The sequence below is a fragment of the Ovis canadensis genome, chromosome 12 (genome assembly GCF_042477335.2).
Source record: "Ovis canadensis isolate MfBH-ARS-UI-01 breed Bighorn chromosome 12, ARS-UI_OviCan_v2, whole genome shotgun sequence".
In the NCBI taxonomy this organism is placed as follows: domain Eukaryota; kingdom Metazoa; phylum Chordata; class Mammalia; order Artiodactyla; family Bovidae; genus Ovis; species Ovis canadensis.
In genome coordinates, this window is record NC_091256.1 from 80,014,114 (window position 1) to 80,042,004 (window position 27,891).

At 41.8% G+C, this 27,891-nt stretch overlaps 1 protein-coding gene and 1 long non-coding RNA gene across 2 annotated transcripts in view; one reads left to right on the forward strand and one right to left on the reverse strand.

Moving 5' to 3' along the window:
• Positions 1-27,891, forward strand: part of PTPN14 (protein tyrosine phosphatase non-receptor type 14) — a 186,664-nt gene that overhangs the window by 77,077 nt on the left and 81,696 nt on the right. Inside the window, exon 3 of the mRNA XM_069544951.1 lies at positions 5,608-5,777. Coding sequence (XP_069401052.1) covers positions 5,608-5,777 — 170 coding nt within the window. The remainder of the gene's footprint in view (positions 1-5,607; positions 5,778-27,891) is intronic.
• On the reverse strand, positions 101-27,863 carry LOC138416162 (uncharacterized). The gene is made up of 3 exons (XR_011247559.1): positions 27,719-27,863; positions 5,955-6,065; positions 101-2,065 (listed from the first exon to the last, which is right to left on the reverse strand). It is a non-coding gene; the product is annotated as an uncharacterized lncRNA (long non-coding RNA).

Below are 27,891 nucleotides of genomic sequence, written 5' to 3' on the forward strand. Positions count from 1 at the left end.
GGGTGAAGCATCTGCCTGCAATGTGGGAGATCTGGGTTCGATCCCTGGGTTGGGAAGATCCCCTGGAGAAGGAAATGGCAACCCACTCCAGTATTCTTGCTTGGAGAATCCCATGGATGGAGGAGCCTGGTAGGGCTACAGTCCATAGGGTCACAGAGTCAGACATGACTGAGCGACTTCACTTTTACTTTAATTAAAAAATAATAAAGAGAGATATATAACAGAAGTACTTGAGACTACTCTTCCTGGCCATATTCTATTCAAGATAGATAACTTTTTTATTAGGAAATCCAGCACTTGGTGGAAGGATGAATTTGATAACTCTTGGGTCTCTTCTAAGGCTGGAATAAGAGTCCTGGTTTTTAAAGTAGCCTAAAAAAAATACATAACCATTTCATAGGGTTGGTGATTATCCTCCAAATTATCCCCTTTTCTTTTACAAATTTGTATTTTCATCTTTTCTGAAAGCTGATTTATCTAAAGCTAGCAGTTATGGTAGAAGTGTCTCACATTTTGCTATTTTCATAATGGCTAGAGTTTATAAAGGTACAGCATCTTAACATGCATTTCCTTTCATCAAAGTAAAGCTAGCCTACATTAAAGACATTGCTATGGCTTGATTTTATGTTAATCTTTTGGGAATTGGAGATTTATCTGTGATAATGGGAGTACTCGAACACCTCATTCCCTGGCCCTGTGAGATAATAGCAGAATTTGCTGTGTTTTATAGCCAGCTTAAATGCATCTAGATATGTTTGTATTTGCAGAGGACTAAAATAGTCAACCGTGATTAAGAAACGATTGAAGAGTAGGCTGCTGGGGAGATTTCTGAATTTTGTACTGTGTTTTCTCTTTGTAAAGATTATAATGTGAAATCTTATTAGCTTAATGTCAGTTTTGTAAGGTAAATTGGCACCGTGTCTGTTTTTGTGATTGTAGGTGAGGTAATCCCCTGGTCTTCATCTTTTTGTGTATTCCAAGTGAGTGGTATAGCCTCTGAAGGAAGGATTTTTCTTGGCTATGAGATTTGCTTCTTTGGTCTGTGTTACCCTGCAGTTTCTTTTCCTGTACTTTTACAAAGAGATTGCCTAGGAAAATGAAGATGGTGCAGTTGTTAATTATAGACGTGTCAGTTACAGAAATCCCAGACTACCCAGAGTAGAGGTTGATTGCGCATAAGTTGTTTTTTGCAGTTATCCAACTGATGTATGGTGGTTTATGTTCCAAAGCCGTTGGAATGTAATTGCGTGAACTGCTATTTCAGAGTCTGCATCTAGTCATCTTTTGAAGTATTTTCCATACTTCAGTGAAGGTTTGAATGCTTGTGTGTAATTCCTCTATATTTTATGTGGAGGCATCTCAACTTCTCTGCTTCTTAATTTACAACCGAACTATATGTTCCTACAGAGAAACCCTTACAACCTAATGCAAGGTATTTTAAACTTTTGCTTCTGGATGATTACCTCTTCAAAATGCTTGTGATAAGATCATTGGATTTAATCCCTGGTCCCTAGTAATTGCCAAGACTGTGTCTGTTACCCTTATAAACAGTTAGCATTTAAGCTGTGCTGTTGGTCACAAAACTAGAAAAACAAAACCCTAAAAAAAATAAAAACAAAACCTTACCCTCATTAATAACTACTGTGGGGAATAATACCATTTTTACAGATAAATGGACAGCAAATTAGAAACATCTCAAATTGTTTTTAAAGCCCTTCTTCACTATAGTCTTTTGATGATCCCACAAGAGGGGTCTAACTTTCACGCTGGAGGATTTACAGGCCAATCTGCCACTGAAGAAACCTATTTTTGTGGGCTCACATACACTTATGCCTTCCTGTTAAAATGCAAAACTCCAAACCAAATAAACCAGGAAGCTACTCATATGAAAATGACAGTTTAGGGTGACTCTTCTCCCATTGTTATTTTAGTTGTGCATTTTTAGCAGTTGATTCAGAGATGTGGTTCCTCTCCCTGGGAACTGGTTCTTCTGTCTCCTTTTTCTTATCTGCAGTGAACGCATTGCAGACTTCGCAGCACCGGAGCTGTTTTTTCCTAAAGAAAACTAGAGAAATAAAATGGGATTTAGAGCTCACACAGAGGTATTGTGAGGCTTAGATGGACCTGGCTTATGTTTGGTACTTTGGAGATAAATCAAGCAAGCGTCTCAGGCATTTTACTTGGGCAGTGCGGTAGAATCCTTGGTCGAAAGGATTTCGAAAGGATTTCGAGGAGGGGGTTTCTGTTCGGAATCCACCACGTTTTCTTCAACCACGTGGCAGTGTTTAGCAGAGGAGCTCAGCTTTCAGAATTCAGCTGGAGTTGAAATTGGCAGGTGGCTTATGCACAGGCCTGGTGTGGCCTCAGCTGGGCTGGATGGGATTAGTGTCCCCTTGGATGATACACAGGAAGTTAACTGGCGTGCATGTTAGTTTGAGTGAGAGGTTAGGTTCTGGTTCTGTTTCTTGTGACACACTGTGAGACATGGCTGAGTAAACGTGCGGCCTTGTGGACTTGAATAGAGCAGGGTAATAAGAACTTGGGGACAGGGTCCTTCTCCTCTGTTGAGCACTCCAGAGCAGGCATATGGCAGAGGAGGAATAGGGAGGGGTGAGGTGGGAATGGAGAACATTACTTGGAGCAGAGCTTTACGAAACAGTGTCGGATAGGGTGGATAACGGAATTGAGCACTTCTAAAACTAGGTTGTTCTGGCCATAACAGGTAGAAACTGTGTCCTCCAGGCTATCTGCCTCTTCTGCACTGTAACCCCATTTCTTGTATAGTTAAATAATTTGTTTCACTGGATAAATGCATGTGAGTCACCCAGAAATACCCTGTATCTTGTGGAAAAGGCTATACTGCAGCAGCAAAAGTATCTTATGCCATGGATTAGGTTTTAACGTTAAAAGTGGTTTGCCTTGTTATTTGGAATTCTATACTATTAATTATAGCTCGAGACTATTTTCACAGCATGATTCTCTTATACCTCATCACCTTCCTTTTCTGTGTATCCACATGTGTATATGTGTATTCCATGGAATACTTTCTCAGGGTGTTTTTTCTTTCTTTCTTTTTTATTTTGAAGAGCAGAGATCAGGTCTCGTTTAATGATTGGGTGGGAAGGAGAAAAGGAAACTTAAAATGCTGGCCTTTAAAGCACAGGAGAAGTAAAAGTTACCTTGTTTTGTTTTGTTTTGTTGCAAAATCAATTATAGAATGTTTATGCAGTTATGGTGGACCCTTTATAGTTTAAGTGCTACTAATTTGAGTGAATGTTACAGTTTGAGTGAAATAGGGACCATAAAATCATACCTCCAAATGTCAAGACTGCTCTTAGTGAAAGGTGATAAATCACAGCTGGCCTGCGAAGCAGTTGCAAAGTTTGCCCTCACTTTCTCCACCCAGGCTTACAAAAGGGCTCTTTTCCAAGTAAAATAATTATCACATAGCCCATCACTGCTTACATATATTACCTCATTCATCATATACAGACTCACTCCTGGTCATCCTGAATACGATGGAATACCCTTATACGGCACCGTGCTCCATGAAGGGATTTGGTGCAATGCAGAACTGCATTGGATCTTTTTCAGATGGTTTATTAAGTCCCCAGATTGCCTCATTTTCAGGCTAGCCTAAGCCCACGTGATAGATCCCCTCGGAAAGCTTCAGAGTGATATTCCAGTGTCCCATAAACACCTTTAGTGAGACTCTTAAAGAAACTCTTTGGGGAGACACTGCTTTGTGATGTTTTTTCTTATGCCTTTTAGATTTTTATGTTACTCGTGGACCTTCCAGCTTCTGCTTTTGCCTGCCTCTTCTCCTTTATTTCCAGATAACTTCTGTTTTCTGATTCTGTGGTTGACAGGGATGGCAATAGCGGCTGATGACAAAGATGCTTAAGGCTTGCCTGCTTTTGTTTTTTTATTACTGAGGATGATGATCGTGGCGATACATAGCTGCAACAGAAAGCACCATTTGTGAAGTAGTTACTTAAGGTGGGCCACGCACATGGTGGCTGGTCTTTATCTCATTTACACCCCTAACAGCCTGTGGCTGATGGGGGTAATCACCATCCCCATTTCGCAGAGGAGAAAGCTCTGAGACTCTGGGAGGTTCTATCACTCATACAGTTATGGAGACAGCGAGTGTGGAAGCTGGGAGATGAACTGACATCAAAGCCTATTTTCTTTCCGTTCAGCCACATTTCATTTCTTCTATATCATCGGTCACATTGGAACAACTAATGGACTTGCTGGAGCTGGGAAATGAACAATAGGGTCAGAATTCACTCAAGCAAGTTGGCCTAAGTTTTGAATAGAAACATAGCCTTGGTTCTGTTTGTTGGCATTTTGTTGCTCGAGAAATGCATAGATTTCTGGTGTGGACTTGCCCTGTGAAACATCATGGAGGAAATGGTCCCATCTGAAAGCTCACACATTTAAAAATATCCTTTAGCATTTTTAGATCTGCAGTTTTATGTAGGGAAGGACGTGTCTGGTTTTCTAGTAAACTCAGAGTCAAGACTTGATTACACATTTTGGTGGCTTGGTGACGGGGATTGACGTACTATATCGTTGAGGGTGCAGCCAGCTGTAGTGGGAACTTGGGCACAAAAACGCCTTTGGAAATTAAACATTGTAATGAAATCATGCCTTTGAAGGCAGATTTCCAGGTGTGCTGTAAACCATTCTAGGCTATAATTGAAATATAAAAGAATGCTTCAAAAGCAGTGATCTGTTTTTATTTTTGGGGGGGGGGTGACTGCTGTGCTAATCCTGAAATCCTAGCATGAATTAATATATAAAGACAGGATTGAATGCATAAAAGTACCTGTTTTAATCATTTAGCACATTGTTCAAAACTCAACCAGTTGAGGCTTCAAGTCCAAGGGTGAAAAATCTCACTTTCATCTATCAAATCCCCCCCTGCTAATCTGCCAAGAACAGCCACTGGGGGCTCCTGTGGCAGCTGTGAAGAGCGACTCCTTCCACTCTCCATGCTTAATATAGGGGACAGACTCGTTGCAGTTCATGTATAACGAAGTGGTAGAGGCCGATGTTTCTTAAGGTACTTCATTAAAGCCCAAACAGAGTGAATCCATTTTCTGTTCAAATCAGGTACCCTATGAAAACATTCTACGCTGCAACGCTTAATGTTGGCAGAAGGGTTCATCTTCAGAGTTGAGCAGAGTTAAGCTACTTTGCAGCAGGTGCAGGAGCTGTGTTTGCCTCTGCTAGCGAGCTCCATGTGATATCACGAAGCATTCCAAAAGCACAAGGAAGTCAGCCTCGAGATCTTAGAATAAATCCACACGGTCTCCACTCTGTATCGCCCATTGCCCTTACCTAACACAGGTGCATCCGTACCCATGTGTACAAAGAGCAGTCATGGGTAGGAATACTGCCCTCTGGAGACTCGGGGTGGTTTACAGTAAGTACTGTGTGCCTCTGGTTTCTTTTCAAAAGTTCCAAAGTAAAAGCTGGATCCTGGTGTCCGGGCTAGGGGACCAAAGGTGAGGTTAGACGCTGGAGTCTTATTTCCTGTGTGGTCTCAGGATGCCCCTTAGGAGGCCCGAACTGACGCTGTCTTGTCTTTTTACCTAGACACACTACTTTGGCCTTTGGTTTCTCAGCAAGAGCCAGCAAGCACGATGGGTGGAGCTGGAGAAACCTCTGAAGAAACATCTGGACAAGTTCGCTAATGAGCCTCTGCTTTTCTTTGGAGTCATGTTCTATGTGCCAAATGTGTCATGGCTTCAGCAAGAAGCCACAAGGTAGGTGCTTTTCTCCGTATTCCAAGGAAGGGTGTGGAGTAACTGAGGCTTCAGACGAGGTAGATGAGCTGGTTGCTTTAGGTGTGTGTGCGTGTGTGTGTGTGTGTGCGTGTGTGTGTGTGTGTGTGTGTGTGTGTGTGTAGTGGAGGAGAGGGGAGGTAGTTGGGGATTGTTTACCAGTCACTTTGCAGCTTTAGAATTTTTGTCTGAATCCATGTAGCCCATGCCAGTGGTCCCCTCTTCTGCTTGTGAGGTAGCAGTGATCCTGAGACAGGTAGAATTTTGTGTCTAGAAGCATAGAAATATTAATTGGAGACTGTGAGTAAAATAAACATGCTAAAAAAAAATTAATTAACCACCAAATGCTGTTTGGTCCACTCCTTCCCTCAAAATGTCCCCAGATAAAATGCATCATCCGACTTTGGATTTGAGGATTGAGAAGGTCACTGAAGATGGGAGTAGAGTTGAGGAAAGCTCAGACAGGGTAAGAGTTTTGATTTGGTAGGTTTAATACAAAGAAACAGGAAGCCAGCAAACCGAGAGACCTGGGGATTGGCCCCACCCTCCTGCTCATTGGCTGCTTTACCTGGGAGAAACCCTGTGTGGTCTTTGAAATGGTATTTCTCCCCCATCTGTAAAGTGAGGGATTTGTGTCTAAGTCTTGAATGATCTGATTAGTCTGCAGCTCTGTGAATGAAATGAGTATGTTTTTATTGATGTTCGTTAAAATATGCAATGGGGGGTGTGTGCTTATCAAATGTTTATTTCCAGTAATGAAGGGAATTGCATAAACTCTCTACTTACAAGCCTTTTACTTGGATCACGACATTCAGAGTGCTTGGGAAGCAACGCCAGTGACATCTGGGGTAGAAGGAACAGTATGCTACTTGATTCTTAAATGTGTCATTTCTTAGATTTTAAATTTCTGAAAGAAGGATGCAGTTGAAATTTTTATTAACATTTTAAGGTGATAGTGTCCATCCTCTTCTTTTTTTAATCCAAATTATTGTTACATAGGTGGTGTTTCTATAAAACAGAGCCTGTGAGAGGGCTGACTGTCTGACCCAGGAAACCTACATCAGTCTGCAGGTGTCATTCATTTGAAGCACTTAATTATAGACCGTCATGTGCTGGTTTTGAGTGATTTCATTTAAGTCCTTTCTGTCCAAGAAATTATCTCCTCAAATCTCCTCAAGTCAAATCAGATCAAGATGATTTCCTCCAGCTTTTGAATCCTTCTTGAGTACTTTATACAGTGTTTGGAGCACAGCATTAGGTTAATAAATACTTGCTGATTCATAGCTCTTGGACCTTTAAATGCAAGACCATGAGTGCCAAGGGTGAAACATGGGCTATAAATTAATGCATACTGAGAAAAGTTCAGCCTGTAAGAAAAAAAAAAAAATGAAGTTGTGTTCCTCTAGACAGATTTATTCTGTAAGGTTTATTTAGGAAGAGCAGTTGAAGTGGTGAGGGACTCAGAAATTATGCTTTATGAAGTTAAAAAAACAAAAGATTGTTTAAGCTTAGAAAGATGAAGACTTGCAAGGGTACAGTAGCTGCCTTTGGACTCTCATGGGGAAGGAATTCTGTGTTAGCTCTGGAGAACAAAAGTAGGGTCAGTAACAATGAAGTTCAAGGAGTTGAAAGACGTTGGTTATTTGGCTTGACATAAGAACAGAGTTTCTAATAATTAAAGCCATATAAATGTGGAAGAAGCAGACTTAACCAAAGAGCAGGCTCCTTGGTCTCTGGAATTGCTGTAGCTCAGGGTGAATAGCCTGTGTGGTGTCTTGAAGAGGAGACCGCCATACTGGATAGGATGTTGGAATCATCAGTGATTCTCAGACCAGAGCTTGCTGGATCATAATTAAGCCAAAGCATTTATTCGAAATCTGGATTCTAGGACTGCACCAGAAGTCTGAACTAGAATATCTCAGGCTGGGGATCACAAGGATGTGCTGTTTAAAATAAACAATATTCCTCAGGTAGTTCTGATGTTCATCCAGACTTGGGAATCAAAATAAGTTAGCTAACCTATAAAGCTCTTTACAGTTTTAGATTTTCTAGATAAGTAAACTTAATGCTACATTATTAGTCAATATTCGCCTATATAAGCTGAAACAAAGCATGTTTAAATCTCAAAACCTGAGGTAGAGAATAGGAACTTTTGACTTTCTTTTTGCTTGGTTAGGTTGGTTCACGTAAGAGGTTTGATAAGGAAGGAAAGGAGTGTTTTTCAACACAGGAGTTTGAAGCAGCCTCTCTTACTGCTATTTGAGCAGAAAAACTAACTGAAAATAATTCAGAACTTTGAAGGACATTTTTTTTAGATGTAAACTCTGGAACTAACCTATGTAAATTTCAGGTGTAACCTTCTCTCTGTGAGAAAGGATATTTGTAATTAGGAGCTGGGTTTGCAAGAGGAGTTTTTTGGTATTCCTCCCCACACCCCACCCCCGAGCCCCCTGCACCAGCATTGCAGGAATTTTTGTTGTCTCAGAGGGCCCGAAAACTGAAATGTGCCAAGGGGTGGCAGAGCAGGTCAAAGACTTACGCTGGAGAGATGGAGAAACAAGACAGAAAAGTGTTGTAAGTAAATAAAGGAACGTTGATAGAGGGATAAAGAAAAGAAGCAGGGAATTCCATCGGGGTTCAGTGGTCAGGACTCAGCGCTCTCACTGTGGGGACCCTGGGTTCCAGCCCTGGTTGGGGAACCATAATTCCATAAGCCACACAGTGTGACCGAACAAAGAAAAAGAAGAGAAAAAAGGAATGTATATACTTGGGCAGGTTGAGGGCCACAAACCATCACCCAGATTTGGCTCACTGAGACCCACCCTTAGTTTTGGACATATAGGCCAGAGTGTAAAGGAGGCCTGGTTCAGACAGAACAACATTGTGGAGTGTTTAGGATTTCTGAGTTTGAAGTTAGAGATGAACAGATGAGCTGAATTCAAGTGGAAGAGAGCTGTAGTACTGATAGTCATTAGGAGCCCTAGGGAATGTGAACCTTCCTGGGAGGTTTTAGAAGCATCTGGGGTCTCCACTGAATATTGAAACTGTCTTCCAGGCAGAGCGGCCGAGGAGAAGCCGTGGTGGGGCGGGGTCCCTGAGGACTGTCTCACCGAAGGCCCCAGTAGCGCTCACGAGGAGCTGGCTAGTGACTGGCTCCCCAGTCAGTTCCTGTTTCCTGAGTGACCAGGGTCTCAGGTGCAGCTGGCCTTGGGCTTCTGAGAGCACCTGGAGTCCGCAGCTTTGACACAGAACAGTTAGTCTTTGTGATGCCCACACAGTAAGATGTTTGCATAGATCAGAACTAGAGATCTGTCTTTCACTGCAGGCAACCCTTTGGAGGAGGCAACCATTCAACCATCTGTGCTTAAAAAATAAGCCTTTGTCTGGAGCCCACCACACTTGTTTTCACGCGACACATGTTTGCAGTGATTTGGCTACCTCTATTTGAGAGTAAAACAGGTTCTATAACATTAGCCACTTCTCTGGATAAGAACAAAGAAGTTAGAATTAATACTGTCTCTCTCTCTTTCTGTGTGAATCTATATAAAAACACACAGAGGCGAAAAGAAGATATATTTAATGTATATTTCGTTATGTGTGTTTCATTTGTGGTCTTCAGACAGTTCTATCCTTGAAAACTTGCAGGTTAATACAGTATTTGAAACAATACAACAAAAATTGGAGAAGGATGTTGATTGCGTGCTGTTTAAGAAAGTGATTGACTTTATTAAGATGATCAACATCTTTTAAATTAGAAAATTGAGATACTGTTTTTTAGAAAAATAATTTTACTTATTTATTTTATGCCGTGCTGGGTCTTGGTTGCTGTGCGGGCTTTTTCGCGAGCTGTGGCGAGTAGGGGCTCCTCTCTAGTTGCAGTGTGCGGGCTTCTCGCTGTGGGGGCCTCTCCTGTGGACTCTAGGCCGTGTGGGCTTCAGTACTTGCGGCTCCCGGGCTCTAGAGCACAGGCTTACTTGCTCCTAACCCTTTCTTACTGGCATGTGGTATCTTCCCAAACCAGGGATTAGACCTGTGTCCCCTGCATTAGCAGGCAGATTCTTAACCCCAGGACCACCAGAGAAGCACCACCCCCCCCCAACCCTTTCTTACTGGCATGTGGTATCTTCCCAAACCAGGGATTAGACCTGTGTCCCCTGCATTAGCAGGCAGATTCTTAACCCCAGGACCACCAGAGAAGCACCCCCCCCTTTTTTTTTCCTTTAATTTTGACATACTGTGTTTCCTCTCATCTCCCAGATCTGACTTTTCAAAAACAAGCCTCTTCATAAGGGAGGGAAAAATGCCAAGATAACTATGGTGGAGTCAGGGATGAAACAGACAGTTCAGAACCAACATTTAGGTGGTGATTGAATAGAAGACCAAAGTTATCAGAAGGAGCACACACACAGAAGTACACATAAAAGGGGGAAAAACCTCTTAATATTCTTAAAGAAGTGTGAAAAAGCTGGTGAAGAGGACACACTAACAGACAGATGGAGGATGAGTCATGAAACCATGAAAAGGAAAGAGATTAGGGAGAGAATTCTCTCCACGCTGTAAGATACATTACCTTGGGGCTTTAAAAATGTTCGTTTTTCCCCCTTTGGTTAAAATGACTCAAGGATGGACCACCATAATTTTTTCCATTTTGCTTGGCTTCTCTTCTGCCTTTTTGCCAGCTTTTCTGTTCAGCAATGGGACTCTGGTTAGGAGTTTATCTTCCCCCGTTCTGCCCTCCTCCTGACTCAAAGGAAAGATTTTTGTAATGTGTTTTAACGATGTGCATAGCAACAGGCTCATTATAAACACATGGTGTTCAGATTTTTCTGGACACAGAATGAAGAAAGATGGTTTGTGAGAGGTGGAGAAATTCTTAGTCAAACAGAAGGATCCTTAATAATAGCCAGGGGAAACCAGAAAGCTGCTGGCCAAGATCACTGCTTTTCGTTTAGGTCTGGGGTTTTTCCAAGTCTTCCTCCAGTGAGGAAGTCCCTATTTAGTTTTCTCAATACTAAAGAGAACACTTTGTAAGAGAAGAAGTAATTTTTGAAGCGTGAATTGGCTTCGAGGTTGAAGTTCCTTGATTTCTAGAATTTTCAATTCTGGGGCTTTTTTCCGTTATCAGAACGTGTTTAACTTTGCTTTATCCCCGTTGAATGGTCTATTTGCATAGTGCCAAGGGCCTTCTAGGCTTCCCAGATGGTTCAGTGGGTAAAGAATCTGCCTGCAATGCAGGAGACGTGGGAGATGTGGGTTCTATCCCTAGGTTGGGAAGATCCCTTGGAGGAGGAAAATAGCAACCCTCTCCAGTATTTTTGCCTGAAAAATCCCATGGACAGAGGCGCCTGACAGGCTAAAATCCAAAGGGTCGCAGAGTTGGACGCAAATGAGCAACTAAGCAGCAAGCAGCAAGGGGCTTCTGATTGTCCTAAGGAGGCCAGATAACCGTTCCTTCTTTTCCAGGACACGTTTGTAGCCCGCTGTGGAGGTGGGGTGGTCCGCACTTCTAGAGGTGAGCGTCGTTTAGGCAAAGCAGTGCAGCCGCCGCTGTGGCCAGCACAGTTGCTCTGCAAGGATGGTCTCGGGACACTGTAGCTCATCTGCTGGGGACTCCAGGTCTGTGGGGCCTGTGGCAGGCTCCCTCCACCCAGTGGGCGCTGCCTCTGTGTTTTCTGCACTTCTCAGCCCCTGTGAGTCGCTCTTCTCTCGGTATCACTCTTCTCCTGTACATCTCCCAGCTTCCCTAAAGTACTGGACAATGAGGCTACATGCTAGTCTGCTTGGTAGAACTGCCTAGCAGTTATTTCCAGAAAGATTTTGAAAAAAAAAATTTTTAATCTCTTTATGGACTAGTAGGGAGCATTCCACAGTGTTAAATGTAATTCCTTGTCTGGGAAGAACTAATGGGACAATGTGTCATTCCTCCAACTGGAAATACACGGCCGCGTTGAAAGCTGCGCTCTTTTGGTGCCATAGAGAGCATGGTGCATTTTGTGTTGTGATGGTGAGTGACAGGGAGGTGTAACATTATTACAGTGTTAGATGGTGGTGGGGAGTGGTACCCCACTTTTCTTCCAGTTATATGTTTTGGGCTGTTGGCAATTCTGTTGATGTTTAAGGTAGATTTGCTTAAGACTTTTTACATCCCCGTGAAGGTCAAACGTGTTTTGATTTTTTGTTTTTTAACTAGGCTTCAAGAAGTGGTTCCAGTGACCTTACAAAAGCTTTCTTCACCTTACCTTTCTTGTAAATACCTAAGGTTTCCTCCTTAGTCTCTTGGCCTCTGCCTCGAGTGCTTTTGTAAACAAGTCAGTGTTCAACCAGTGTTTAAAATGTCTCTTTTAAAAGCTCTAATTATGGTAACGTTTCCATTTCCTTGTACAACACCATATATTTTGTTCCTCCGGTTCTCTGAGTTCTTTTATTATTTTGAAATGTCATTTTAATGGCTATTTAAAGTTTACCCGTGGGCTGGGAAATAGGGACTCCCTTCAAGTCAGACTTAAGATTCAGCATGAATTCCCTGTGGATAATATAATTTGCTGAGAATGGCAAATCCTTCTCCGAGCCAGCTCCAGCCAGTGAATGAGAACTTGTTCTCTCTCTGTCTGATGACTGAGAACGAAATTGTTTCTGCCAGATATTTTAAGATGCTGTTGATACTGAGCTTTAATCTCAAACATTATACTGTGTGGCCAATGTCACGTATGATGAGATGGGAGGGGAGGATGGCTATGTGCCACAAACAGCCATCTTGAAGGCCAGAAGAATTGATTCCCCAAAGGAGATGAGTTGATGAAAATGTGAGTTGCCATTTGCATTATTTTTTATTTCAACCTTTGTGTTAAGCACCTATTCCATGTTAAGACACTTTGCTAGTCAGTTGGGAGTATAAAATGAACAGATCTCAACACGTCCTCTCTCTTCTGAAAGAGCAGTATCTCCAAGCAGCGTCTATTTCATTTCCACTTATTTGATTTATTGGAAATTGGAGTTTGTCTGTAAAGCTTACACTGCTCATGTTATTTACTTCCTGGCGTAGGCTTTCTTGCTCTTTTCGTGAATCACAGGGAGCCTGCTAAGTATCTTCCTGGCCCAGCTTTGTGGGCCTGTGACCTGTGCAGTTATTTGCACGGGGCCCCACACTCAGAAAGGTGCTGAACTTGGCTTTGTGCTCTGCTGCCATTCTTTGAAACTCTTAATGATTTTTTTTTTTTTTTTTGGCTGCACCAGGCAGCATGTGGAATCTTAGTTCCCTGACCAGGGATTGAATCCGTGCCCCCTGCAGTGGAAGCTTGGAGTCTTAACCACTGGACCACTGGGGAAGTCCCAGAAATTCTTAATGATTTTTGAATTATGAACCCCACATTTCATTTTTCACTAGACTCTGCAAATTTTGTAGCCAGTCCTGCCCAGGACAGCCTGCTGCCTATGTCCCTGTTCATTCATTTCTGCTTGTTTTGTTATTGTCTTGTGACTCGCTGGGTGGATCTGAGTCTGCTGTTATGGGTGTGATCAAAGAGGAAGAGTAAATAATAATAATAAAATCCACAGAGGAGCAAAAATAAAATTTTCACTCTGTATGCACACTCTGACAGATAGTATGGAACAGGGAGGCCTGGTGTGCTGCAGTCCATGGGGTTGCAAAGAGTCAGATACAGCTTAACGACTGAACAACAGCATGTACATGTGAAAATAAAATTGAGGCCTTAGTAACCGTTTCTGTCCCAGGACTTGACTTAGTGGAAAAATCCTGCAGAGTTGGGGGAGCCATTAATATTCTAAAATCAGTTGAATTTCCTTTAGGGAAGCTGATTAATTAGCTTATCTCAATCCTCAACTAGGGTTTCCTTACGTTTTTCTGTAAAGAGGATGACTCTCCAAAGTTTAGACTTTTGTTAATTAAAGCAGAACACGCCTTAGTGCCTACCTCATCATACCCAGTCTTCCACATGTATGGATATCCTTTTTATCCTTGTCTTTCCCCTCTTGGGAAAAAGATCTCATTTCCAAGAATATGTAGAGAGATAGACGTTTAGGCAGCAGAACAATGAGGTATACCCAAATAAAATGAAGTTAGTACTTAAACACAATCTGGTTGTTTCTTTGTTTAAAATTCTCATTTTCAATCATATGGCTAATGTGTATTTACTAGTATTTGATGATCTGTTCTGAAATTCTCAAAAGCAAACAAAACTCATGTGTTTCTGTTGAGCTACTTGGATATAACTTGATGTCTTAAGCAAGGGCAACGATTTTGTTCATTTTGTATTCCCTGATCTTCAAAGATACATTTATTCATGTGTTTATTCACTGATTCATTGATTCCAGATGGTTCTGAGACTGAGAAGGATCCAACATTTGACTCATGGAGTAATAAAGATTTATAATACAGCAGGGATTAAAATTTTAGACTATTGAATTATTTCAAAAGCCTAGTAGAACCCAATGATCCCACACCACAGTGTTTACCTTCAGAGAGGTAGAGAGGGGGTGAAAATAAACAGTAGTGATGAGAAGAGGTGTTTTGTCATGTCAAAGCATGCCAGCTATGCTTTATGGATTTTTTTTTTTAAAGAAAGCACCCACTTCCTTAAAAAGTATTTATTGGATTTTTTGGGATACCATTTGTAATGGGTGGGATTGGGAGGAGTGTGTTCATTTCAATACTGGGGTTTTAAAAAAGTCTTGCAGGGAGAGAGAGGCACAGGGGGGTAGATGTTTTAGAATCCTTTGCTCTGCTTTTCCCCTGGCATCTCAGTGAGGGGGTCTGTAAGTTGGGGCAGAATGGGTGGGGAGGGAGGAGGGAAGTGGCAGGCGTGCGGGACTCCCACGTGAAAGAGCCCCACAGTGCCTGAGAAGCAGCAGCATCTAGAAAGCATAGAGTCCTTTTTTGTGCTTTTTTTGGCATAGCTGTTTTCTGACCCAATACGAGACCTCCCAGCCTAGCCAGCAGGGCCTGAGAATATAACTCTATGGGGTTTCGTGGAAGAAGGTAGTTGGTATTCTGTCACTCGACAGAATTTAATAGTAGTAGACATGAGAGTGCGAGGTACTGCAGTAAGTGTGTTCAGTAATTTTCTTTTTTGGTCCTCACTCGTGTGCTTAGCCGCTCAGTTGTGTCCGGCTCTTTGTGACCCCATGGGCTGTAGTCTGCCAGGCTCCTCTGTCTGTGTGGATTCTCCAGGCAAAGATGCTGGAGTTGGTTGTCATTGCCCCGCCTCCCGGGGATCTTCCCAACCCCACGGATCAAACCCAGGTCTCCCGCATAGTAGGTGGATTCTTGTCTGAGCCACCAGGCTACAACCCCATGAAGGGGGCTCTATTAGCAGTCTCTGAAAAAGGATTGTGGGTTTTTCCCCTAACAGAAGTTTTATTATTAATACGTGGAGATTTCATCCATCAAATTAGTTGAATTCTTTACATTTCATTGCCAGAGAAATACTTCTGTCCACGTGTCCCCCGACTCCCCAGCTTTAGTAGGGAAACAAGAGTGGGGGTTAGTTCCTACTGAAGGGTCAGCAGAGAAAGGCGAGGGCAGGAGTACCTGTGAAGTCAGAGATGGTGAACTGACAGTGTGAGAGCTGATTCTGGTCTACTGGTGGGTTTTGTTGTACCTGGACCATTTTTTAAAGAGTTGGATTTGGATGCCTTGCAGGTGGGCATGTACTATCCATCCAGTTTGCCCATTATCCCGACTCCCTGTGGTACAATATGGACTTCTTCAAGTGACCTGCTGGCTCTGTAGGCATTTAGGTTGTGACCGCTGATACTTGTACTTTCTATATAACTTGGCGTGCTTCTCAGTACTGTGGTCAACCCATATCTCCGCAGTGGCCCATCTGGATCTATGGCACTCAGAGTCCAGCTGTCTTCATGCTTTAGCCACCTACCAGTGGCTGGATGGTCCAGAGGGATGTGCGAGTATCCTTCTCCTTACATCCTTGTTTGAAAAGTTTCTTTCTATGTCAGATCACTGCAGAGTGCCAGATAACATGTTCCTGTACTTTATGTGGTGGAGATATGGCCCAAGTCGTTCAGATTTCCCCTCTTTATTGCTTTCAATATCTGCCTCATCTCTGATTACTCATAAAAGATTCCATCCATCAGAAAGGTACCAAATGTTCTGGTACCAAAGGTACCAAAAGAGAGAAGAAACCACCCAAATTTTAAGCAAACATAGCTTATTTGAAAAAGTAGTTTGCTGTCTATCAAGATAAACTAAGCTTTACCAGAGTCATGGTTTTATATCCAAACGTGAGATGCCACACATTCTAGAGGCCACTTGCTTTATTGTACAGATGAAGGAGATGAGAACTAGGGAGATGAAGGGGCTTTGCCCACAGTCACACCACTGCTTAGAGATGGAATTCTGGCTCTTCAGCCGGTACTGGCATGGTTTGTAGGTTAGCCAAGGATGCAGACATGGGAGAGGATTTATTTAAATTTCCAAAAGCCTTAGCCCATACTCCCCTCCCTTGCCCTGCCACAGCTAAGACACCCTGTAGAACTGGAAGAGATATATTTTGTCCAAGGGAAGGAAGTAGTTTAGACGGAAGAAACAAAGGGCAAAGGAAAACAGGCGCTTCTTTGAATGGAGTCCTTTAAATAGTGAGCCTTCTGTCGAGATTGGAACTGAGATGGGTTTTATTCAGCATTTTTATCAGTGATCTGCCGCCCTGGGCATAGAGTGAAAGTGCCAAGCTTTCAGATGACACTAAGCCCTTTAGAAGAGTGGAAAATTGAGACATTGGAAATAAACAGTAGAAAGGTGTCAGCTGGTGTCAAGTTCCCAGGTGTGACTGTGAAAGGATGATACTGTGCTTTCTGGTGTAATTTGTGAGCGGGGGGAGGAGTCGTCCTAGCAGGGACATGTTGCAGCCTGTTCCAGTTTACAGCAGCCCAGCTCTCAAGGTTAGCCCATCAATCTTGTGCCTGCAGCTGGCCAGAATGAGTGGATGTGTTGCCAGTGTAAAAATGTTTCCTGCCAACATGAAAAGGTGTTACTGTTATTCAGAGCAAATCCCAGCAAATTTTACGTAAGTTTCACTGAAATACAAGCCAGACACATGATAATTTACCAGAAAATCGGAGAGATTGAAGAAGCAGTGTTAGAAACAAATGTTTTTGACCAGGACACCAAATGTTTTGAAGAAGGTCTTCAGAAGACATGAACTGTGATAAATAAACAGAGAAGCCCACAGATCAAGGAAGACTCAAAAAGGTCAGTAATTTGGATCCTTGAAATAAATGACCAACTGTGAAAAAATGGCTATTGGTGGAAAATATGAAGGCAAGTTAGGTATCTGCCAGACTGCACTGTGTATATATTTTGAATGACTAATAGAATCAGTGAAGAACTGGTATTTGGTCTAATCTTCAAGGAAAATATTAGCTGGAAGTAAAATATAGTTCAAAAACAAACTCTGCTGTAGTAGATTTGTACTCAGGAAATCTGCTTTGCGGTTATTTGTTTCTTGGTCAGGGTCTGTAAACTCCCTCAAACTCAGCTTTTGTGTATATTATCAACTGGAGATGATGCCAGCATAGCTCCTGTGAGGATTAATTCAGAAAGCACCCATTACTATGTCCAGGACATAGTGGATATTCAAGTAATTTTTTTTTTTTAATAACAAAGAGGTACTGTGAGGTAATGAGAAATTGCTGTGCAGATAGTTGTCAATCAGTTTTGGCCCTGGTAACCAGAAACGTACAGGGAGGAGAATTCTGGGAATGTAGATTAATCTAGTCAGGTTGTGACATTACAGTGCCACCAAGGGGCTTAGTATCTAACTAAGCTAACTGAGCTCACTGTGCTCAATTATTCAGTTGTGTCCGATTCTTTGAGACCCTAAGAACCATAGCCCACCAGGTTCTTCTGTTCATGGAACTTCACAGGCAGGAATACTGGACTGGGCTGCCATTCCCTTCTCCAGGAAAGATTCCTGATGCAGGGATCCAACCCATGTCTCTTGTGTCTCCTGTATTGGCAGGCGGATTCTTTACCATTAGCACCGCCTGGGAAGCTCTTGATTCTGCTAACCGATGATTAGCAGGGTCCAAATCACTAAAAACCCTGCTTTTGTAGAAACTCTTATTGGCTAGAAACTTTTTAATAGTACTGACTTACGAGTGCTAGCCCCTTCATGGATCATACCCTTGTCATGGCGAAGGGGCTTGCCATACAGAGCCACCCAAGATGGACAGGTCAGAAAAGAGAGTTCTGACAAAATGTCATCCACTAGAGGAGGGAATGGCAAAGTGCTCCAGTATTCTTGCCTCCAGCACTGCATGAATAGTATGAAAAGGCAAAAAGATAGGACACCGGAAGTTGAGCTCCCCGGGTCAGAAAGTGTCCAATAGACTACTGGGGAAGAATGGAGAAATAGCTCCAGAAAGAATGAAGAGACTGGGCCAAAGCGGAAATGATGCTCAGTTGTGGATGTATCTGGAAGTAAAGTCTGATGCTGTACAGACAATTCTGCATAGAAACCTGGAGTGTTAGGGCCGTGAATCGAGGTAAATTGGACATGGTCGACCAGGAGATGATAAGAGTGAACACCGACATCTTAGGAATTAGTGAAGTAAATTGCACTTATTTTACATGCTAGCAGGGTAATGCTCAAAATCCCTCAAGCGAGACTTCAGCAGTACTTGAACTGAGAAATTACAGGTGTACAAGCTGGATTTTAAAAGGGCAGAGGAACCAGAGATCAAATTGCCAACATCCACTGTATCACAGAGAAAGCAAGAGAATTCCAGCAAAATCATCTGCTTCACTGACTTCTCTCAAGCCTTTGACTGTGTGGATCACAATAAACTGGAAAATTCTGAAAGAGATGGGAATACCAGACTACCTTGCCTGTCTTCTGAGAAACCAGTATGCCGGTCAAGAATGGAACAACAGACTGTTTAAAAATTGGGAAAGGTATATGTCAAGGCTGTATATTGTCACCCTGCTTATTTAACTTCTATACAGGTTACATCAAGCAAAATGCCAGGCTGGATGAATCACAAGCTGGAATCAATATTGTGGGGAGAAATATCAACAACCTCAGATATGCAGATGATACAACTCTTATCTCAGAAAGTGAATAGGAACTAAAGAACCTCTTGATGGGAGTGCCAGAGGAGAGTGAAAAAGCTGGCTTGAAACTCAGCATTCAAAAAACTAAAATCATGGCATTCGGTTCCAACATTTCATGGCAAATAGATTGGGAAACAGTGAAAACAGTGACAGACTTTATTTTCCTGGGCTCCAAAATCACTGCAGATGGTGACTGTAGCCATGAAATTAAAAGACGCTTGCTCCTTGGAAGAAAAGCTACGACAAACCTAGATAGGGTATTAAAAAGCAGAGATATCACTTTGACGACAAAGGTCCGTCTAGTCAAGGCTATGGTTTTTCCAGTAGTCATGTATGGATGTGAGAGTTGGACCATAAAGAAAGCTGAGCACTGAAGAATTGATGCTTTTGAACTGTGGAGTTGGAGAAGACTCTTGAGAGTCCCTTGGACTGCAAGGAAATCAAACCAGTCCATCCTAAATGAGATCAACTCTGAATATTATTGGAAGGACTGATGCTAAAGCTACAATACTTCCACCACCTGATGTGAAGAGCTGACTCATTAGAAAAGACCCTGATCCTGGGAAAGATTGAGGGCAGGAGAAGGGGTGACAGAGAATGAGATGGTTGGATGGCATCACTGACTCCATGAACATGAATTTGAGCAATCTCGGGGAGATAGTGAGGGTCAGCGAGGCCTGTCATGCTGCAGTCCATGGGATCCGAAGAGTCAGACACAACTTAGCGACTGAACAACAGCAATGTGAGTGCTAGGAATCAAATTACCCTCCAAAGATAAAGGATTGGATGTCCTTGAAATGAAGTTTAACTTTGTCCCTTATTTCCTCTGGCACTTCCTAAGAGTTACAAAAAGTAATTTAAGCAAAAACTGTATTGTTATCATCAACGTGTATTTCCTAAGTAGATTCCCCACTCCTGTCCCAGTCCCATACGAGGGGTCAGATCTTGCCCAGAGGGTCGTGCTTACTGTGCAGAGGTTATCAGACCAGTGTGAGAAAACAGGATAAGGCAGGCAGGCCTGGCCTGCAGCTTCACAGATGGTCAGAGCAGCTGTTCAGGGTCTTGAAGCCAGGTTGGCTACAGAAAGAGGGGCCAGTCTTGCAGTACTTGTAACTTGAAGAGGGTGTAGTTTGAAGAGTATAAACAGATTTCAATTAAATTATTTAAGAAAATGATGACTCTTGGTAAGTGATGATGATTATTTTTTTTTTTTAAAGCAAAACTAAGAAATTGGACTGCTTGTGTCTTTAAGTGTGGTCTTTAGCGTGCATGGCTCAGAAGCATGAAAAATGCATGAAAAAATGAAAGTGTTGGTTGCTCAGCTGTGTCTGACTCTCTGCAACCCCATGGACTGTAGCCCGCCAGGCTCCTCTGTCCATGGGTTTCTCCAGGCAAGGATAGTGGAGTGGTTAGCCATTCCCTTCTCCAGGGATCTTCCTGACTCAAGGATCGAACCCAGATCTCTTGCATAGCAGATGGATTCTTTACTGTCTGTGCCACCAGGGAAGCCCTTTGCTCTACAAAAGAAATTAATACAACATTGTAAATCAACTATACTTCAGCAAAAATTTTAAAAATGAATCTATACCTTAAAAAATTGCATATTCTTATACCCCGCTCTTGATTGCCTGGTCAAAATCTTTTAATTAATGCCACGTTGAGACTTAAACTTTGTTTGGTTAAATGAAAGGAAATTCTACCCTGATGTTCTTTCAGGTGTAGCTAGTGTTTTATGTTTGGAGAAGGCAATGGCACCCCACTCCAGTACTCTTGCCTGGCAAACCCCATGGATGGAGGAGCCTGGTGGGCTGCAGTCCATGGGGTCGCTAGGAGTTGGACACTACTGAGCAACTTCACTTTTCACTTTCATGCATTAGAGAAGGAAATGGCAACCCACTCCAGTGTTCTTGCCTGGAGAATCCCAGGGACGGGGGAGCCTGGTGGGCTGCCATTTATGGGGTCGCACAGAGTCGGACATGACTGAAGTGACTTAGCAGTAGCAGTGTTTTATGTTAGTAAATAGAGATTCTCAAAATACAATCTCAAGATAGATTGGAGGAATTGGAAAGGAATTAAAGAGTTGCAAAGTTCATTTTAGGCTGAGGAACCTGGAGGATAGATTATTTTTGTTGTTTAGTCGCTCAGTTATGTCCAACTCTTTGCCACCCAATGGCCTATAGCCCTCTTGGCTCCTTCTGGTCCATGGGATTTCCCAGGCAAGAATACTGGAGTAAGTTGCCATTTTCTCCTCTAAGGGATCTTCCTGAACCAGGGATCAAACCTGGCAGGCAGATTATTTATCACTGAGTCACCAGGGAAGCCCAGAGGATAGATGGTCTTATTTGTACAATAAGTGGGCATCTTCACGATGCCTAACATGAACACAATGGAGAAACTGAGGTTCTGCAGTAATTTTGATTAGTTTTTATTTCTCATGTTTTATAGTCTAAAATTTTAGCCTTTTAGTTAAAATCTGTTAATGCATAACTGGTTATATATAATATAATGTATGATATATCCTCAAATAAGTCATTAAATTTCCTGACTGTACAAGAATTTAGCATTATGTTGTTGTTCAGTCCCTCAGTAGTGTCCGCCTCTTTGTGACCCCATGGACTGCAGCACACCAGCCTTCCCTGTCCTTCATCGTCTCCCAGAGCTTGCTCAAATCCATGTCCATTGAGTTGGTGAGGCCATCCAACCATCTCATCCTCTGTCGTCCCCTTCTCCTCCTGCCTCTATCTTTCTCAGCATCAGGGTCTTTTCCAGTGATTGGGCTCTTTGCAGCAGGTGGCCAAAGTATTGGAGCTTCAGCATCAGCATCAGTCCTTCCAATGAACACTCAGGACTGATCTCCTTTAGGATGGACTGGTTGGATCTCCTTGCAGTCCAAGGGACTCTCAAGGTCTTTTCCAACACCACAGTTCAAAAGCATCCATTCTTCAGCACTCAGCCTTCTTTATGGTCCAGCTCTCACATCCATACATGACCACTAGAAAAACCATAGCTTTGACTACATTTGACATTATGTACATCCTTAAGAGAACTGGGCTAAATTGTAGTACTCTGGGACCCTAAAACCGTATGTGAGACCTTTTCCATTGTTTACTCATGCTTTGAAATTATAAATTTAACTTAAAAAAAATTTCAAAACTGAGAATCTGTGTGTGGATTTCAGTAATTCTCTTGCCATGCCAATATGTCAACTTCTACTGAATTTAGGTAAGTGTAAGATAAAACAATAGATGAATTTAGAAGTGATGATGAAAATATTTCAGCCAAATAAAAATCCCAAGTTGTAAAAACATCAGTTTTCATCATGAGTTTTATTAAAGAAGGTATTATTTTCTAGACTGGTTTATGGAATCCTTGATTCTAATTACCAACCAGAAGCACAATATATTTAAGTAAAAAAAAAGCAAACTAAAGATAAAAATTCTCAGTTCTAGACTGGAGGTATTTTAATTTTCTAAACTATCTTTTGTGACCTTTCTATACTTTGAGAGGTTTTGTGTTTTGTGTGCGTGTGTGGAAGTGCTCCCCTTTGTTATGAGTACTGAAAGTTTTATCCTGAGAGCTAATACTCTGACAATCTTTTACAAGAAAATTTAACTCGTATTTTTTGAAAACTATGGCCTGGAAGTTTTTTATCCACAGGAAGTTGGAAAATACCACATAAAGGAAAGCTGTGTTCTTTACATCTGGTTCATTTTCAAAAGTGTCACGAATCTTATAACCATTATACACTAAAGGAGATATTTTTCCTTCCTGATTTAATGTGATTATTTGCCAATTTGTAACTGTGTGATTATAAGGACAGTATGATTAGAAATCTGTTTAGAGCTTTGACCATCTGCAGGAGAGGAATGCTGAATCACAGAGGTTCTTATTCATTGCTCTGTGATACTTGCATTTACACCTGAAAATACACACACACGCGCACGCGCACACACACACAGACACACACACACAGACACACACACACAGACACACACACACTAGGACTATAATATTTTCTTTTCCCTTGACTCATCATATAAATAATTGGTTAGAAAGCATTAAATAAATGAGAGACTCAATCTAGCTTTTGATCATCCATAATGAAATACTATATATATAATTTAATTATTATGTCTACTAACGTTGTGAATGAGGCTCATTTGGCCATTGTACAGATTCTCCTCTTATGATTTTCATTTAAGAAACACAAAACTTTATCATGATAAAGGACAGTACAGACCATCAAATGGGGCTCTTCTTTAAAGAAACCTCCCTGATCAGATCCAGAGCCAAAAGCCCAGGCTGGCGTCTGCTTCTGGAGTGGCGTCCTGTGCCCATTAGTATGTTCCAGCTCCTGCTTCTCTTCTCCCACCCTTCACCAGGCCCCAGGACTGGGTGTCTGCTGTCTGCACGAAGGTTGACCCTTCCACTTTTTTTTCCTTGACTGTCATTGCTTTCCACAGGCAAGCTCCAGTTTCCAGTGATGTTCAAATATCTTTAATATCTGCTTCTCATAGATTCCTTGCCTTTTTTTTAATCAGACTTTTTTTTTCTATTTTAAAAACTCACCCCAAATATTCATTTCACATTTTTACTTCTTAATTACCATTTAGTATTTCTATTACCTCTGGGTGCCTGGTGTTTCTGCGTGTATTCTATTTATCTCCTTACTGCTTTTATCGTTTTTTGTTTAGCCATTCCATCTGGAGCCCTTGAGAAATTATGTCCATCATTTATTTGGCTCATTTGAGCCCCTTGCAGGTTACCATGGGAACCCCCACCTCAGAACCAGGGACCTTTTCCTATTCATTTCACTCCCGACCAACACTAGACATGGAGAGTCCACTCCTGAAATTCTCTCCCTCTTAGACTCCCAGTCCCGTTCCCTTATCTGATCCTTCATTTGCCAGAACTCTGCCCATCTAAATTTTTCTTTATCTATGATCTTTATAAAGCTTAAACATCTTCTGACTTTACAGGTAGTTTCTGATAGATGTGTCTTAACTTACATCTTATTCTTGATTCCCTACTGAGGACAGTCTCGAATACATTCTTACATATATTGAGTATCTACTGTATACATGGCCCTGGAAGCGTATGCATAGCACGGCCTTTTTCTTAAAGCGTCTGCGTTCATAGGAGCCCTTCTGTGGCCTGTTAGTCTTGCTTTAGGCTCCTCGGGGTGATGAGGGCAGTACTGTTTGTTGATAACCTCTCCCTGGGGCACTTTGCTCACTCTTGCACAACAAAGTTTTGCAAGACCTAGAAAGCTAGACAGTGATGAACTGTTACCCTCCTACTACCTTCTCCTGACCTTAAATCTTTCTCTAAACATCCCATTTTCCTGTAGATAGCTCTGTCTTTCTTTCCCTGTCATAAATCGACCGTCATCCAGGGCTCTCTATCCTTTTATCATTTGTTGTACCAGGCCCTTGCCATTCCTCCGCGCTCTCATAGACACTTCCACTTGAAGTCATGTTGTTACCTTCTTTCTCTACCATGAGTCATTTTTTTTTTAGGTAAATTTTTATTGAAGTGTGATGCATACAAGTGCAGAAATCAGACTGTGTGGTTACCAGTCCTTAGATCAAAACTTGGAGCATCACTAGCCCCTCATCCTTTCTCTTGTTCCCTCTCAGTCTCTATGCCCCCAGAGTAACCATTAATCTGACTTCAAACAACACAGGTTAGCTTTACTTTATTTTTTAAAAAACTTTTTAAAGTGACTAAAATGATATGTTGTCTTTGGTCTCTTACTTCTGTAATCACCATTTTGTGAGTCATCCGTGTAACAATATAGGACAGTTAGAGCTCAGTCCTCTTCATTGCTGCCTAATATTCCAGTACAGACATACGCCACAGTTCACACATTCTACTGTGAGGACATTTGGACTGGTTTCAGTTTGGGACTGTTGTGGACTGTGCTGCTGTACCTGTAATAGACATTCTAGTACATTTTCTATGGACATTCTCCCATATGGCTTTGACAAATGGACTCGTTTCCTGAATATGCACGTTTGTTTTATTCAACGGTTCTACAGAACTTTTCATTATTACTGGGAAAATAAAAAGCAGATTTTAAGGCTAGAAAATTTTAGCTACTTGACCTTGCTTTCTCTGGGCTCTGTATATTGAGTTCATTATTAAACAAGCATGCCTACTGTGTTTGAGGTCCCTAGAGCACATCAATAAACATAAAAACAGGTATTTGGGCACTTAGTTGCAGATCCTTATGATTATTGATCTTTCTAATTATTAACAATAATGACTATTATCATTTATTAAGTGTTTAATATGTGCCCGGGTACAATTCTAACGTCTTTATATGTAGTAAGTCTTTTAGTCCTTAACAACAGCTCTTAAAGTTGTTGTTACTAAAATACTACTACTTTTCTGATTTTACAGAATAGGCAACAAAAGCCCAGTGAAGCTGAGGAACTTGCCCCAGATATGAATAAGTGATGGAGCTGTGATTCAAACCTATGCATTGTGGTTCAGAAACCATGGTTACCCCTGTGCTTTCCTACTTTTCATTTAAATCCATTCTGCCTTGTTTGCCCTGCTTTGTGTTTTCTTTCCTCTGGCCCAAGATATAGGGAAGTGGTGAGGACCACAGGCTTTTGAGTTGCACAGACTTGGGTTTGAATTCTAGCTCTGCCACTCACTCTCTCTATGCCCTTAGGTGAGTTATTTATCCTTTCTATGATTTAGTCTCTTCACAGCCAGATCTGGTGAAGATTAATCTGGCTAGTAAATGGAAAAGCATGCTTCATAGTGCCTGACACCACTGTCGTGGTTATTGTTTGGCCTCCTAACTTGTATCTTTCCCAGCCATCTGCATGGTACATACCACATACATACCAACTTTAAGCATCTTCCTTGAGGGTGGCTGTTTACATCATTTTCCTTTTATCAAAAAGGTTTAAGTATCATTGCCTTGAAGATAAAGACAAACATCCACAAGCATTTGAAGCATTGCAAAATTGTATCTTCCTTCAGTTCATTTCAGTTCAGTTCAGTTGCTCAGTCATGTCTGACTCTTTGTGACCCCATGAATCGCAGCACGCCAGGCCTCCCTGTCCATCACCTACTCCCAGAGTTCACTCAAACTCATGTCCATCGAGTCGGTGATGCCATCCAGCCATCTCATCCTCTGTTGTCCCCTTCTCCTCCTGCCCCCAATCCCTCCCAGCATCACAGTCTTTTCCAATGAGTCAACTCTTCGCATGAGGTGGCCAAAGTATTGGAGTTTCAGCTTTAGCATCATTCCTTCCAAAGAAATCCCAGGGCTGATCTCCTTCAGAATGGACTGGTTGGATCTCCTTGCAGCCCAAGGGACTCTCAAGAGTCTTCTCCAACACCACACTTCAAAAGCATCAATTCTTCGGTGCTCAGCTTTTTTCACAGTCCAACTCTCACATCCATACATGACCACTGGAAAAGCCATAGCCTTGACTAAACAGACCTTTGTTGGCAAAGTAATGTCCCTGCCTTTGAATATGCTATCTAGGTTGGTCACAAGTTTCCTTCCAAGGAGTAAGTATCTTTTAATTTCATGGTCGCAATGACCATCTGCAGTGATTTTGGAGCCCCCCAAAATAAAGTCTGACACTGTTTCCACTGTTTCCCCATCTATTTCCCATGAAGTGATGGGACCAGATGCCATGATCTTCATTTTCTGAATGTTGAGCTTTAAGCCAACTTTTTCACTCTCCACTTTCACTTTCATCAGGAGGCTTTCTAGTTCCTCTTCACTTTCTGCCATAAGGGTGGTGTCATCTGCATATCTGAGGTTATTGATATTTCTCCTGGCAATCTTGATTCCAGCTTGTGCTTCTTCCAGCCCAGCGTTTCTCATGATGTACTCTGCATAGAAGTTAAATAAGCAGAGTGTCAATATACAGTCTTGACGTACTCCTTTTCCTATTTGGAACCAGTCTGTTGTTCCATGTCCAGTTCTAACTGTTGCTTCCTGACCTGCATATAGGTTTCTCAAGAGGCCGGTCAGGTGGTCTGGTATTCCCATCTCTTTCAGAATTTTCCACAGTTGATTGTGATCCACACAGTCAAAGGCTTTGGCATAGTCAGTAAAGCAGAAATAGATGTTTTTTTGGAACTCTCTTGCTTTTTCCATGATCCATGTCCACCTTTAGTACTTCCTAAAAATTTCTTGTCATTAAATACCACATATTTATCCTTAGTATGGAATATAGCAATATAATTTTTTATTAGCTTAGACCACCAGTTGGGGCAATATACCAGTCAATTGGGCTTTTCATTTATTCATTCATGTGAGCAGGTATACATTCAGTAAGTATTTACTGAACATCTGTTATGTGCTGGGAATATCCTAGTAATTAGAGATACAACAGTGAACAAAATAGCCTACCTCCCTGCCCTCTAAAAAGGTCGCATTTAAAAAATATTTATTGTAGTTTATGAACATCTCCTTCCCTTTTGTAAAATTCAAGGAATTATAAGAGGATATGGTACCTAGTTTTCTGAATAATTAAAATCAGATACTAGATTCCCTAAAGAAAATTGTGAAACAGTTTTGTTCAAGTCTCCCCAAATGGTTTCTTCTTACATAGTTATTAAAAGCCTTGCCATAGAGAAGATGATAATCATATAGATATTAAATACACACACACACATATATAATAAATATAATATAAACTGTAGAGGGGTCTACGATGTTTGTTCTTCTTTAAATAAGCTTTTGATCTTTAGGCTTGACTTAAATCTATGATTATGACTTTGATGAGGAAGTCCTTGTTTACAAAGCCAGTCATTTCTTTATGTATGAATTGATGGAAGTTATACAGAATATACTTACTTGAGACAGTGAAGAACTGCTTGAGCCTTAGTTCTGTGTGGAATGTTTTCAGGGCTTCAGTTCAGTTCAGTTGCTCAGTCGTGTCCGACTCTTTGCGACCCCATGAATTGCAGCACGCCAGGCCTTTTCAGGGCCTAGTTGCAGTGTTAAAGAGGACAGTGGCTCTTGATGAG